Source organism: Crocodylus porosus, unplaced genomic scaffold (genome assembly GCF_001723895.1).
Source record: "Crocodylus porosus isolate Cpor-Errol unplaced genomic scaffold, CroPor_comp1, whole genome shotgun sequence".
Taxonomy (NCBI): domain Eukaryota; kingdom Metazoa; phylum Chordata; order Crocodylia; family Crocodylidae; genus Crocodylus; species Crocodylus porosus.
In genome coordinates, this window is record NW_017728949.1 from 69,221,649 (window position 1) to 69,236,768 (window position 15,120).

A 15,120-nucleotide genomic window follows, 5' to 3' on the forward strand; every position below is an offset into this window, starting at 1 on the left:
GCTGACACAGTCTGAGCATGCGTCTGTGGGGAAGGTAGGTCAGCAATGATTGACAGCTCTGCAGGTCACCCAGGGGGCAAGGACTGGGTGAGCCTTGGAAATTTCCACTCACAGCTTCAAACTGCGCATGTCAGTTTAACCTCTTCTGTACTGGCAGCATACTCTCAAAAAATTTCCATGACAATACTAAAGAGAATTATGTTTATTGGAGGCATCTGTGGAATTTAAAAATGTTTTTACCCTGAAGGGCACTATTGATTTAACTAGGAAACATGTTTACAATAGGCAAAAATGACTTGCATGTTTCTAAAAGTAAACCTCTAATTTGGTTCCTGCAGTCATGCTGCTTCATATATGGTACTTATTAGGGCTGTACGAAGCTTCAGTAGCCGATTCGATTTGGAGGAGATTCAGCCTGGTTCAGCGGCCAAATCTCCAAATCCAAATTGAATTGGGAGACCCATTGAAGTAGATGCCGCTGAATCAATTTGGAGCGATTCAGAGTTTTGGAAGGCTTGCAGAAAACAGAAGCTGAGAAGAGGGAGGGGGATGCGATGATCTTCCGTATATGGAAAAGGCTGAGAGGGGGGGAATGACTGCTCTGATACTGATATCTGTAGCTGGCCAGTGACTGTGATCTTTCCCTGAGTTCCCTTCCAATCACAGTGCTCTGGGGGAGGGACATAGAAACAACATATAAAGCTGTGTCTGAAGTGATCCGTGCCTTTTGTGAGCTGTGTCTTTTGGAGCAGCAGTGTCTGAAAGGCTCTGGCTTGCTAGGTAGTATTTTGCTAGCTAGTCTCTCTTCTTGTAAATTGTATACAATCCCTTCCTACTTACCCTTGCCTACAATCCCTATTGTTATCCCTATCCATTCATTTCAACTTATTCTTCCCCCCAAATCCTCTTATTTGTTCTTGTTAGTCTGTCTTGATTCTTTTCCTCCACAAAAAGAAATCTGTGTTTTCCCTGACTCTGTGTCATCACTGTGCAAGAAAGCACAGCATAAATTACACGCGCACTCACTTTGCAGCACACCAAACATTATGAAGTGTGCTGGAAAGACAGATGCCAGGGCTTCTAGCAGGAAAGGGAGAGCTGGGAGAGTTGCAAGTTTCCCCCACCCCAAACATAGACACACCCTCTTTCCTGGCAGCAATGACTCTTCTGTTTCTAGTGGGAACAAGGAGGTGGTAGCAGTGCCTGCACCTGCACCACTACCACTAACACCACCAACCAGCAGCAGCATGACATTCTTCACCCCAATTTCAGTTACCAGCCTCAGCCTTCAAGGGCCAGAGGAAGAGGAGGATCTGGAAGCAGAGGGGCTGAGGACCATAGCAAGGGAAATTCTGGGAAAGGTGGGGGAATCTGGGTTTGTGCTCCACACCCCTAAAAGCTCCCCAAAGGCAGGTCTCATTCTCTGGGAAGCACTTTGGAGGAGGTTGTGGGGGCAGATGGCTCAGCTCCTCCTGTTGTTGTGCCTCTGCCTGAAGAGGAGGGGGAAAGGCAGGATCCCCACCCTCAATCCAGAAGTGGGTGGGTAGTGTAGTGTGGGATCATTTTGAGGTGGCACATGATTCCAGGTATGCTACCTACCAGCACTGGAAGACAGATCAGCTGGGGCAAGGGCATGAAACACTTTGCCACCATGGCAATGCTGCTACATCTCAGGAGGCAGCACCCACTTGCCCTTGCTCCTGCTCAGCCTGGCACCAGTGGGAACATGCCCAAAAAGAAGTCCACCTCTCACTCCAAAGCACCCGTCACCAAGAAGCAAAGGCAGGCCACCCTGAACCAGTTGAGGAAAGTCAGAGACAAAGAAGGATGTGTTCTGAAGGTGAGCAAGGTCACCCAGAGCATTGGAGAGAGATGCTTGCTCTGGATGGCCAGCTCTTCTCCTTTGCTGAGCGTCAAGGGTTCAAGTGCTTGTGGCCCAATACTACTAAGTGCCCGCATACACCACCTTTAGCAGGATGGTGGTGCCTTCCCTGTATGAGGCATACAGGGAGTACTTGAGGGAGGAGCTGCGCAAGGCAGGGCTGCAGGTAGCCTTGCACTTCACCTTGGACATTTGGAGCAGCCGGGGTTGAGATCATGCCTGCCTCTCTCTCACAGGGCACTGGTGCAATCAGTCAGGGTGTCAGTGGGCTCTCCTTCAAGCGGAGGTGATGGATGAGTCCCACATGGCAAGGGAGATCATGGTGACCATGAACTGCATGGTGCAGGGGTGGCTTATTGAGCAGAGCGAGCTCACCCATGGGTTCATGGTCACTGACAACAGGGCCAGTATGGTCAAGGCGGTGCGTGATGCCAAGTTTATTGGCACCTGCTGTGTGGCACACAGGTTCCACCTCATAGTCAAGGACAGCTTGGAAGGGAACACGGCTCCTGGTGACAGCACACCGTCATTACCAGCCAGCTTATTCTGAAATGTAGGAAGGTGGCAGGTACTTCCATCAGAGCATCAAGGGGGACAAGATGCTGTGGGAAAACAGGGAGAGCTGAGCATCCTGCAGCACAAAATCATGCAGGATGTGGAGACTCGGTGAAACTTTGCATATCTGATGCATATCTGGAAAGGCCGGTCAAGCAACAGAAGGCCACCCATGTGAGATGGCCTTGGTTGGGGAGACTGAGATCAGAGGCCCCTTTAAAATGGAGTGGGATACCATCTCCCAGATCTTGGTGGTTCTCAAGCTGTTCCTCAAGGCCACCAAGAGCCTCAGCATTGGCAATGCCCTCCTTAGCCAGGTGAACCCTGTAGTGAAGGAGCTTGAGAACGAAATGGAGAAGTTCCAGGGGATCAGTGTTCCAGACTGGGGCAAGCCATTTTCACTAGAGGTGCAGGCACTGGTGAAACAGCTGAAGGGGGGCATCAAAAAATGGCTGGATCTGTTGTGCTCCAGTACGGTCCATGTGCTGGTGGGCATGTGCGACCCAACGGTGAAGTGGAACATCTGCAGCAGCAAAACCTTCAATCACTGGACAGAGGTGCTGGTGAATAGAGTCAGGGAGGTTAAAGGGCAGAGGTGGGGGGACATGGAAGAAAGGGATCCACTTTCCCATTCCAGCACTCCAACCACAAGCCAATCTCCTCCACCACAGTCGCTGCCAATGTGAGGCCATGCCATTGGCCCAGTGTAGGGGTCCAGAGGCACTAGAACCCACCATCAGGCAGGTAGCATGGAGGCCTCAGTGGCTACCTATCTCACTGAGGACATGGAGCTGCTGCACTGCTTCTCCTTGGCCTATTGGGCAATTCACAGCCAGGTGTGGCAGGATCTGGCCACAGTTGCCTGGGAGCACCTGTCCTATCCGCCAACCAGTGTTCCAAGCGAGAGGGTGTTCAGCATTCCTGGGGATGTTGTGACACCCCACCACACCTCCTTGGATGCTGGTTTGGTGGAGCAGGTGGTGTTCCTGAAGGTGAATCTTCCGCTGCTGGCGTTCTCCAAGCTTCACATGCAGACAGAGTGAATGCCACCTTCCTCACTCCGCACCTATTTGCTTTTTTTATTTGCTTTCAGAAACTTAAGGTGTGCCTTCACCGAAACCCCTGCACCGATCTCCTTGAAACTTGGCAGGCTTCATGCCCTCAGAAGGCTATGATCCCTGCTGTTTTCATCTGAGGCTGCAAAAAAAATTATAAAGGCATAGGTATTTTAGTGATTCCCCACTATAGTCTGTGGCCAAATCTTTGAATCGGTGTGGAATCTCTAAATCCGAATCAACCGAATCAACTCGGGATAGTAATTCCAATCACTGAATTGAATCACTGTCCCTCCAAATTGGCCGAATCTGAATCCAAAGCAAATACTTGCTGTTTTGCACAGGCCTAGTACTTATGACTCAATGAAAGTGCCCAAACAAGCAATTACTGTTTTATTGTTAAATTTATTTTAGTGATCCATGCTGTTGAGCCCAAAAATCACATATACGTATGTGTCTAGTACAAATCATATCTTTGCCTATGTCAGATATGCTGAAAACAAAGCTTTAGAAGCTCAAGTACAATCAATTCATGCTTTTGAAGATAATTCAAATAAAATTAAAGAAGTAGTCATGTATTTGTGATACGACACGCAGTGACTGACTTTTAAAGATGTTAGCAAATAAAATATTGACTGAAAATGAATGATCTGCTCTGATTATTTGGAAATCAGAAAACTATATTTAAACTAGACTGGGCAAGAGGTTTTGTGGATGTTATTGGAGATGTTTTAAACCAAATATTGAGAGAAAACATCTCATTTTGCAGTTACAAAATAGAGAAGCCAGGTAGTGTGAGTGTCAACAGCTACTCATCTGCGCCTGCCAATATAGTATCTGCTTATTGACCTTTGACATATACAGATTTCTGGGACAATGAACCTGGGTCAAGATTTGCTTTTTGAGGTAATATTAAAACACTCAAAAACATTCTCATTACACGGACACTTTCCTACCCTTCTCCAACTTCCTTCTCCTACTCTCCTCAGATAGAACACAGTCACTTTGTCTTCAACCTGTAAATCTACTGACCAGTTTTATTTCCATGATCAAGGTGTTTGAAGTGAGGAAAAGAATCAAAATGTATACCCTGTTATCTATGTTTTAATTATCTTGTGTCACCACATCCTCTCTGATTTTTTGGTTACAATCTTCCTCCATTCTGTTCCAAATTGCTAAAATCTCCAGTTTTTGCTATTTAGACTATTTTGTCTTTGGTCTAACTTTTAAGGTCTTAGATTTACAGTGGGTCCATCTACATGTGTGCTTTACTGCAGAGTCGACTAATTAGCTCTACAGCAGAATGTCACAATCTACACATGCTACACATATTAGGGCACAGTAAATTAATTGCCTCCACCATAAGATAGCATTGTTGGGAATGCCACCACCTGGAGCCTGGGGTTGACCCCCCTAGACCCTCTGCTGGCTGGGGCTGCTTCCCCCCAGCTCAAAGTGCTGTGGTCCCAGGAGATGCTGTTCCTGGGAGCAGTTTTCTCCGACTTGAACTGCACCAGAATTTGTCACATCACATTAATTGCAAGTGTAGATGCACCCAATATAACATACATTACAAACTTTAATTTTTGACCTCCTTCTCTTACCGTTTCCTATACTTTTCCTTTGCTTTGGCTCAACATTCCTTTATTCTTCCTTTTGCTTCTCTCTGGTATATTTCTCAGTCATCTACCGTGGATTCAATCACTTTATATTCTTCTGTTCATCTCTTTGTCTCCATGCTTTTCCCATTCTACTTCTTCTGCCTGACATCACTCTTCCTATTCTCCAAGAGCCATCTGTCTCATTGTTTGGAGCCTACTATTTTCACCCAGCTTTCCCTTGTGTTACAAAAGTTCCCCTCCTGTTGCTACCTCAGTCTCTCTAGAAAACATTATTACTTGGTTTTATGTGCAATGTAATATGATATGCATTGTTATTTATTTTACATCTCCCTTCTTTTCTTCAGCATTACTGTATGATAAAGTTTTCTGCTCCAGGTTCTCTACCAGATCTATCATATACTTGTGCATTTTTTTTTTTACTTTTAGTATATGAATAAACCTACTCAACAGATAAATCATAAACACAGGTTTATGGGATCAGGGTGTTAGACTGCAAACTGATAGGGGCATTGAGTGTTGTTTTTAAAATGTTTTGAAAACAGTTGTGTCACAAATACATTAATTAATATTCATTATTGTGGCATACTGTTATACAGTAGTAAATATATTCTGTAGACACTGGTATGCTTTGAAATCCTTAAGAGAATATTTACATACACTCAGCCATACTTCGGATGGATAGTATGTCAAAGGCAACTTTCTGTAAGTAGTCTTTGGTGTCCTTGGTGAAAATAATGAGACTGTATAGACCCTGGGCATCAAAGTCTATTAGTTGTTTAACCTTCCCAGCTAAGGGCAATTACTGTACCTTATCATACAGGAAAGTGACCTCTGTCCCCTTGCTTTCATAATTGAGAATGAGAATCTCTCAGTATGTCTGACTGCCAGTGTTAAGAGATGGTAAGGGTCAAAAAAGACTGAAAGTCAAAGGCAAGGATCAGCAATTTAGAGGCAGCTATTAATATGCTGATTGACTGTCACTTGAGTTTAGAACATTTTAGCAACTACTAGCTTTATGCATGATCTTTTAAAAACAGATTTCTCCTGAGAAAGAAAATATAATAATTTGTTTTCTTCTCCCCTCATTTCCATAAAATATTGTACTTAAAAATCAAAACTCCTGTGACTTTACTGTGACTTAATTTTACATGGCTGTTACAAGAAAGCTATTTCCCTGCTTTTTGTCTGGTGCACTGTGAACTAGGTTTGGTGCTGGGAATAACAACAACAGCAACAGCAACTTCGCTCTACAGTGTGAGTTCATTAGGAATCTCTATAAAATGACAGAGTGAGCCTTTAAAATTAATACATGATAAAAACTGAGTTGAATCATTTTGTCTTTTACAGCTCTCTGGTACAGTATATGTATTTATGTGAAACCAGAGAGCTTGTCTTATCTAAACTCTTGGGACCAGGCTGTGTTCTCTCTTGAAAGAAGAGCTCCTTCTTAATGAGCAGTTGTCTAGTGTCTGGACAGGGTCTCCCTGGGATCAACTCTGACCATGAGTTGATTACTTTAGTCATGGTGCAAGCTCTTTTTGCTTCCGTTAACTTGTATATAAAATGTGCTTAATAATCTTAATAATCTTACATGAAATGTAATTGTTATTGAAGCTCTTTAAATCCTTTAATGGAAAATGCTTTGAAGGCACAAGCTGCAGTTATTTAATATGATTATTCATATTTGATTATTTAAAATAATCTTATTCAATTGGAACAACAATTGAAAAAGAACAAATGCAATTCAATTAGGGCAAGTGCAAGGCTCTGCACTTAGGATAGAACAATCAAATGCACAAATACAAAATGGGGAACAACTAGCTAGATTGCAGTACTACAAAAAAAGGATGGGGTTAGAGAGGACCAAAACTGAATATAAATCAACAGTGTGCTATTGCTGTTAAAAGGAAAATAAGCTAATAGCATATTGGATGCATTCACAGGAGTGCTGTATGACACTGGAAGTCATAAGAAATGATTCTTTCACTCTGTTCAGCACCAGTGGGCCTTCATCTGGAATATTGTGCCTAGCTTTAGGTATTGCACTTCAAGAAAGACCTGAACAAATTGGAAAGCACTCAGTGGAGAATAACAAAAATGTTTAGTGTTCTAGAAAATACGTTATATGAGGAAAATTTGGAAGAACTAGGTTTATTTTGTCTGGAAAAGAGAAGACTGAGTGGGGATTTGTTAAGCTGTGAAATACAAAAAGGCTTGGTGTAAATAGGATGACCGTATATGCTGGTTAACCTGGGACAGTCCCAGATTTCAAAGGCGAATCCCAGCCACTTGGTGAAAATTGAAAAAAGGATCCTGAAATTACAGGAGCATGGAGCTCAGTCTAGTGGGGAGGCAGAGCAGCATGCTGCACCAGACAGTAGAGCTGTGTGAAATTTTGCCAGCTGTTTCATTTTGACACTGTTTCAAGCAATTTCAAGGTTGAAACAGAAAAATTGGAACAAAACAAAAGCCCTCGAAATAGTCTTGAAACAAAACGAAAGTCAAAACGTTTTGACCATTAGTTGGGCTGAGCTGACTTCCCATCCCCAGTGCAAGATCTGATAGGAGGCAGTGAGGCAGTCCAGCTGGGCTGCTTTTGCAACCCCTATGCTAGATGGCACCAGGGGTGGGAGGCATCCCAGCTGGGCTCCTTTCCTGAGCCCTGAGTTAGATCGTGCTAGCATCTGTCTGCAGTACCATGAGGCATCTGAAAGATGGGCTTAATGGCCATGCCCAGACAAGCAAGGGCCTGCAGTTTGTGGCACCTCAAACCTCTTTGTGTTGCCACAAACCACATGCAGTGAATATTAAAACATGCTCCTCACAGCAAATTTGCAGCATGTCGCCAAAATTTACTACCAGGATTCAGAACAAGTATGCGTGAGTGCACACACAGGCCAGGCCATCCAGAGCAATTCTCTGGTTGCTGGCCAGGCCTCCGTGCTACCCAACCTGTGCCCCTGCTGCTCCAGGCCACCAGGTAAGACTGCTGGGTCCAGCACTGGTGCTGACCCCAGCCTCCAGCTCTACCTGGCTGAATAGCTGGGAGGAGCTGGGCAAGACCAGCTTGCCCATTGTGAGACTATTCGTCCCAGAATGAAGCGCACATGCAAAGGCATGTGCTGCAGTAGTTTGTGTCATTGCAAGTACATGCCTCTGCATGTCTGGACATTGGCCTATGACTCAACCAGTAGGGACAGCCAAGTATATGGGAGCTTTAAGCAGCTCCGTGAGGCTGCAGCTGGAATACTGCATCCAATTCTGGACTCCTCAATTTAAAAAGGATGTGGAAAAGCTTGAGAGGGTCCAGAGGAGAGCCACGTGTATGATCAGAGGGCAAGAGAACAGGCCTCATGATGAGAGGCCATGGGACTCTTCAGCCTGGAAAAGCGCAGGCTCAGGGGGGACCTGGTGGCTGCCTATAAGTAAATAAGGGGTGTACTTCAGGATCTGTGGGAACGTCTGTTCACCAGAGTGCCCCAAGGGAAGACAAGGAGCAACGGTCACAAACTCCTCCAAGACCATTTCAGGCTGGACACAAGGAAAAACTTCTTTACTGTCTGAGCACCCAAGGCCTAGAATAGACTGCCTCCACAGGTGGTGCAAGCACCTACTCTGGACTTTTTTAAAGAAACATTTGGACATCTGTGTTTCTGGGATCCTTTGACCCTAGCTGACTTTCTGCCCCTGGGGCAGGGGGCTGGACTCTATGATCGTCTGAGATCCCTTCCAATCCTAATGTCTGTGAAAACCATGCTGACTTCAGAGGCTCACTACGCAGTGTGCTGACTCTCTCAGATCCCATTTTAAGGCCTTTGATTTTCTCTATATGTTATATTAGGAGTCACAGTTTCTGGGACAGAATTCTGGATTCCACTTTGAGACCAGGCACCTAAAACTCTATTGTTGTATTTCTGTCCAAATCCATTATTAGCTTTAGCCCTAATGGATTTTGCTAAGATCCTATACGAAGTCTGTAATAGAGCTGGGAGTTGAACCTCGATGTTCTGAAAGTGACTGCTGCTCTTTAACCGCAAGGTAAACTGGATGTTTCCATATTTTAGTAACTTAACTGGTTGTGGTCAGTTGTCCACAAGTTCTTATCATTTTAGATTCAGAATACTGTATTATTAACATTACTTTCCTAAATAGAACAGATCAACATTTTTAGAAACTGCTTTTTTAGTTTTTCATTTACAATAACGGTACAGAGAAAAGTAGCTGTACAATAAGCTTTTAAAAACTTCTGCCATTCAAATGAATTGGCAAGGAATACTGGGCCACCTCAACACCTGGTACAACTCTGCTGCTGGCAGTGGCTTTGCATTAGGGATAAAATTGGGTCACTGTCTGTGACTGGAAACTCAGAACAGTGTGCCTGCTTTGAACTCTTAGGCACAATATTTTCACAGGAGCAATTACCTTTATCTTTCTTTTTGTATGAATTATCTTACATGACTCTAAATTAATACCCGAGGGCTCAGATCATCAGTCTCTGAAATCCTCAGCTCTGGCAGAAGAATCCCTATGAGTTTATGGAGTTTGGCTTTTGTGGGCCTTTTTATCTTTTATTTTAAAGAGTTCAGACTTAAGCATTAAGCCACCCTTGGACCCCATTTCCAAGTTACATCGTTACATGAAAACATATCTATCCTCGGTTCAGGCATAGGGGAAGTTACCCACACATCTCATTTAGTCATGACTGAATTTATTGTTAACAGACTATACCAGTGTTCCTAGATGGCACAAAACTATCTGAAGGGGATTGGTACCCACATACCTAATGATTTTTAAATCAATATGCACGTCAGGACTTGCCTAAGAGATATTTCTAGGCTCAGAATTACGAGTTATCATCATAACTGTTAAGGATTTTAAGATCAGGGGATCCAGATTGTTCCCCAGCATGGAAAACCCACGCAAGAGACTGGCAGACCCTACAGACTGATCATTCTGTGGAGCCAAAGAGAGTTTTCTATTCTTTGCAGAACTGGGACTGGATTTGGCACCCAAGTTTTCAGTTCCCTCCAGATCTGACGGGGCAGTTCACATATTGATTTTTTTTAACTCTTCCTGTACTGTCTGCAGTACCCAATGGGTCAGAGGTACAAATCATAGAAGTATTTCATGCAGAAAATAAATACAAATTTTAGGCTCTGACTGTATTATGTTTACCCTGGATTCTTCATTACTTTTCATATTAAAGGGCATGCATGTGAGCGAAGGCACACAGTTGGTTTTTGTGTGTGTATTGTCTTTAGTGCAGTTGCCACTGTCTCTAACACGCTCGTTTGTACCTGAATCTGTGCATTTCTCATGAGCATTGTATATAGTGACCAGTTGTGGAAATTTCCATTTCTTGGTGATTGGAGATAGAAGGATGAGACAAGGATGCTAGAGGGAAAAACACACTGAAGAATTTATATTTGTCTTCTTCCATCTTTGATAACAAGCACACCTAATGTAAAATGAAAGAACTGTACTTCATGCAGAAACATCAGTGTGCAAAAAAAGTTGTAATTGCTGTAGTTCTCACACTGTAATCAAATGCCATGAAACTAAGTTAGTTATGAAGTAAATAAACTGGAAAAAAAATCTTCACTACCAGTGTAATATAAATTGTATTGTATCACACTGTATCTACACTGTCCTAGTGTTGCACTTGGAATAAAAAGGGAAGAAATCTTTAACCCTTGTGCTTCTCTCTATCTGCAAAGGTTGTGCTGAAAACTGATTCTGTTGGAGAGCATACTGTCTGCTGAATTACAAGAGTTAAGGCAATATGCCCTGTGAGTTCTTGCAGATTTAACAGCTAAAAATAGTTTTCGAAGAGCTGAGCCATATGGACCAAATTCTTTCCTACCTGTGTTTCTGCAACATCCTTGAATTAATCTGAGTTGTGCAGATGGTTGATTGCATAGTTTAGCCAATACAGATATTGTTGACATTAATCATTTTTCTTCTAGTATTTGTCCAAATGGGTCCCAGTGTTGGTGTTTATGTGCATGATGTACACAAGATTAAAATAGTTTAGGCTAGGGACAGAAGTTACACATAAACCGGTTTAAGCGATCAGAAATCGGTTTAAACCTGTAACAGAACAAAAGTGCAGTGGATGTAAACCAGTTTCAAAATGGCTGAAACTGGTTTGAGATAAACCTGGTTAAGTGTAGTCTCAGACTTAACTGCTTGAGGTCAAACCAGTTTATGGAACTTCTGTCCCAGACCCCTCCCTGCGGCAAAAGGAGTAGGGAGGGGGCTTATTCAGATATATTTTGTAAAAAACATGTGTGGGATCTATGGATGCTGATGAGTGTTTTGTGGGTGTGTTAATAGCGGTGGAGATGTGGTGACATCTAAGTAATCTAATGCGAGGTAAGGCTGTGTCCCATATGATGTCTGTTGAGCAGTGGGGAGTTTGCTTCTGGTGGTGAGTTGTGCAAGGTTGAGGGATTGTTTGAAAGCCAGGAGTGGAGGGACTGAGAATATTTCTCTCAAGTTCTGATCTTTGTTGAGTACAGGCTGTAACTGTTTTATGATTCTTCTGATAGGTTCCAGTGCAAGGTGGTAGGTGAAGAATAGTAAATTTCCGGAAAAATGGAGTGTTAGGGTGTGATGGACTATGGGGTTTTATTGTAATATTTTTTTGTGTTCTGTTCATGTTATGTTGCATAGTTCATGTTATGTTATATAATTCAGTTAGCTTATGATGCTGGCATGCAGGGAGAAGAAGGGTTAATAGATTCCCAGCTAGGTGTCAGGGCTGCAGCCAAGATGGAATTATAGCCTCCCGGGCCTCAAATATCTTTTTTGACATATCAACAAAGGTAAGATGGCCCACACCTGGGAGTCTAGCAGGGCAGATAAGCATACAAATGGAGAAGGGAGTATGAACTAAGGGTTGCCATCTCCTTGTGGGAAAATCTGGAAAGTCAAAGACCAGCAGGGTTGCTCTGGGGCTCAGGGGGTAGAAAGACCAAAGGGGACAACCTTTGAGGGTGCTCTGGGCTGTGTGGGCTGGAATGGTTTTACCCTTTGGAGGGGGCAGACGACCTTTGGCTGAGTTGCCTTTTCCCCAGTAAATATCTTTATTTAAAGAGACTGTCTGCTTTGCTGCTTGGACCCTTAGGAAGCACTCACTCTCCCCAGCAAGAGGCAAAGGCTGTTAACAGGCATTCATTTCTACAAATTTCTGACAAATTTCCACTGGTAGAAATCTTTCCAGAGAGGGAGCATGCAGGTGTTCAGCCTCCCCCTCTACCCTGCTCTCCACAGCTTCCTGAGACTGGTGATCCCAATCTGGGGAAGACACAGGGACCAGTGGCTGCTCAACTTCTTTTGGTCGTTGGGGGTGGGATTGGGTGGTGGTGGTGAGGAAGAGGGTGGAGTGGTGGGAAAAGACTCCCTGCACCTTACCCTGACCAAGGTCTGGGGAAAAGGTAGGGAGCAGCCTCCTCTAGTCTCCCAGTCTCCAGAAGTGGAGCAGAGGGAGCACTGAGAAAAGCCCCCCGCCCCTTTCCCAAGCTGGGAAGTGCTGGATCTGGGGAAGTGGCAGGGAGCAGTGCTGGCTGCTGCCCACCTGTCCCAGGCTGGTCTGGAAGACAAAGGGAGCAACAAGGCAAAGCCCCCTGTCCATTCCCAGCCTGGGGACCTTAATCTGGGGAGTAGGCAGAGAGCAGTGAGCAGGTGCTCTTCTTTACTCCTGGTCATATGGGATGGAGCAGAGGAAGCAGAGGGGAACACCCCCACCTACTCACCAGACCAGGGACTCCAGTTTGGGGAGTGGACAGAGCACAGCAGGAAGCTGCTCCTCCTCTTCCCTCCTGGTGTATGGCAAGGCTGGGAGCAGGTGCCGCGTGCCTTCTCTAGACTGGAGCCTTTCCCTAGTGTGGGGAAGTATACAAGCGTTCATTCTACCAGGAGAAACTCTACCAGGAGCAAACTGTACCAGGTCAGAGTTAGGTTATTTTTCTTCATGAGTTTTTTTTTTTGTTGCCATTTTTGTTCTGTGAGAAACCTTGTGAATGCCTCTACACTCATGGTTTCTACTCGAGAGCTCTCTGTACATGGCTGAAGTCCCTCTCTCTGGAGTGGAATTAGATGCTAGGTCCTTGAGTCAGGCCCCTGGAGAACCAGGAAAGGTTGAGAGACTGAAGGGCCAGGGCCTCAGAGAGGGAAGGAGCCTGGGCTCCCAACTTGGTTTGGAAGCTGTGCCTGGCGTGGCTTTGGAGGAATCTCTCAGACCACGGTGGTCCTGAGCGCACACTCCCTAGAGAGCACTCTGACACAGGGACACCAAAACTACTTGTCAGTTTGTTTCCATAGTGTCAAATGGTGTTTATAGGAACTTGAAAGAACAGGTAATTAAAAAAAAAAATCAAATAGTTCATTTTGACGTTTTTCAAAAGAAAAGGTTCCGTTAGAAAAATGCAAAAACATTTTCTATTGACACTTTCTAAATAACTTTTTTTTGGCTTTTCATTTTGACATGACTTCCTATTTTAAAAATTTCCCTACATTTCAAGGAAACAAGTTAAACCTGTGAGTAAATAATCCGGAGGGAATAAAATGTTTTGGGTCTGCACAAAATAGATTTTTTTTTGTTTGTATTATTTTGCCAGAAATCTTCTAAATTGAACTTTTCCCTATTTTTTCAGTTTTGCTGTTGAACCAAATCATCTCTTACTTGTCTAGCTCAGCTTGCAAGCTCTTGTCTACTACTTTGCCAATTCAGAGGCTGTTCCTCACAGCCAGAGTTGTATTCTGTTTGGTGAAGCAAAGCCACATTATGACCTATATCATATTTCTTTTATGACTTATGGAGTTGCAGTACCCTGTGGATGGTGCTGCAATATTTCCTTAGAGTGTAAAAAAATGACTTGTTAAGAACATTGAATTTACAATGTAATTTCAATTATAAGCTCTTTGAAGCAGGATTTGTCCATGTTGTGAAGTGCCTAGTTAGTATGTCTTTGAATGCTGTATGAGTAATGCCTAAAAAGAGATCATCTTTGTACCATCATCTCAGAGGAGCAAAACCTACATTTATAAATGTAGTACGGGTAGGTGTTTCATAAGAATGTTATCATGAAGTAGATAAGAATACATATATAAAGTTTTATTTTTGTTGCATTTATTATATTTCTTTATTACTTTTCAGCTGTTACATGCCTCTCGGAGAATAACCATTCTGCAGATGTCACTGAGTGCCTGCAGTGGATAGGACCTATGCCTCCCCTTGTACAGGAGTGTTTGGTTCCCTGCAAAGATGACTGCACATTCACACCTTGGTCTAAATTTACAGCATGCACCGTAGACTGTGAATCAACAAAAAGTAGAAGGCGATCACTGACAGGTACCACCAGTGTTTTACAGAGACAATTACGAATAACTTTTTCAGATATTAATGAACTGACTTTGAATTTTTGTCCAATTGCAGCTTGAACATTAAACATCTTTGACAACTTTATATATCAAAAGGGCTCATTTGGGTGTGAAAATGGTATAGGATTTGGCCCATACTAGTTCAGTCTGGGCTGCAGATAGATTAAAAGAGGTTTTTTTATACTGAAAATATATAAGAAATATTTAGGTGTAAACTAGCAAAACAAAACTATGTCTCTGCAATGCACAAATCCATGCCGCTTCTGTTACCTTGAGAAAAATCGGCAGAAAACTTGGAAATAACCCAAGTTCTTCCATTTAAGAGTGTTGGGCTCAGACTTAGATGTACCACTCCAGTAATCCAAGGTAATGCCAACCTCATAGAATTTTCTAGGAGTGTTACGCTGATTTTTATCTGATCTTTTGATATATTAGTAAAAAATTTTGGTTCAGGTTCAAGGTCCATTCCAGTACTTTTATCTCTACGTCAAGTATTTGTCTACAGTATTCTTGTAATATTGTTATTTAAATGCTAAACAAACCAAGAAGCTTTAGGCCTTAATAGTTCAGGCCCATTTGCTTTAGTATCGGCAATCTTTTTCCTCTGCCACACTTTGCTAAG

General features: G+C 43.4%; 1 protein-coding gene and 1 long non-coding RNA gene across 2 annotated transcripts in view; both read left to right on the forward strand.

Moving 5' to 3' along the window:
• The window catches only part of LOC109323104, a 20,268-nt gene extending 18,451 nt beyond the window's left edge, over positions 1-1,817 (forward strand). The window contains exon 3 of the long non-coding RNA XR_002104544.1: positions 1,682-1,817. This is a non-coding gene — a long non-coding RNA (uncharacterized LOC109323104). The remainder of the gene's footprint in view (positions 1-1,681) is intronic.
• The window catches only part of THSD7B (thrombospondin type 1 domain containing 7B), a 549,335-nt gene that overhangs the window by 320,920 nt on the left and 213,295 nt on the right, over positions 1-15,120 (forward strand). Inside the window, exon 12 of the mRNA XM_019554526.1 lies at positions 14,275-14,469. Coding sequence (XP_019410071.1) covers positions 14,275-14,469 — 195 coding nt within the window. The remainder of the gene's footprint in view (positions 1-14,274; positions 14,470-15,120) is intronic.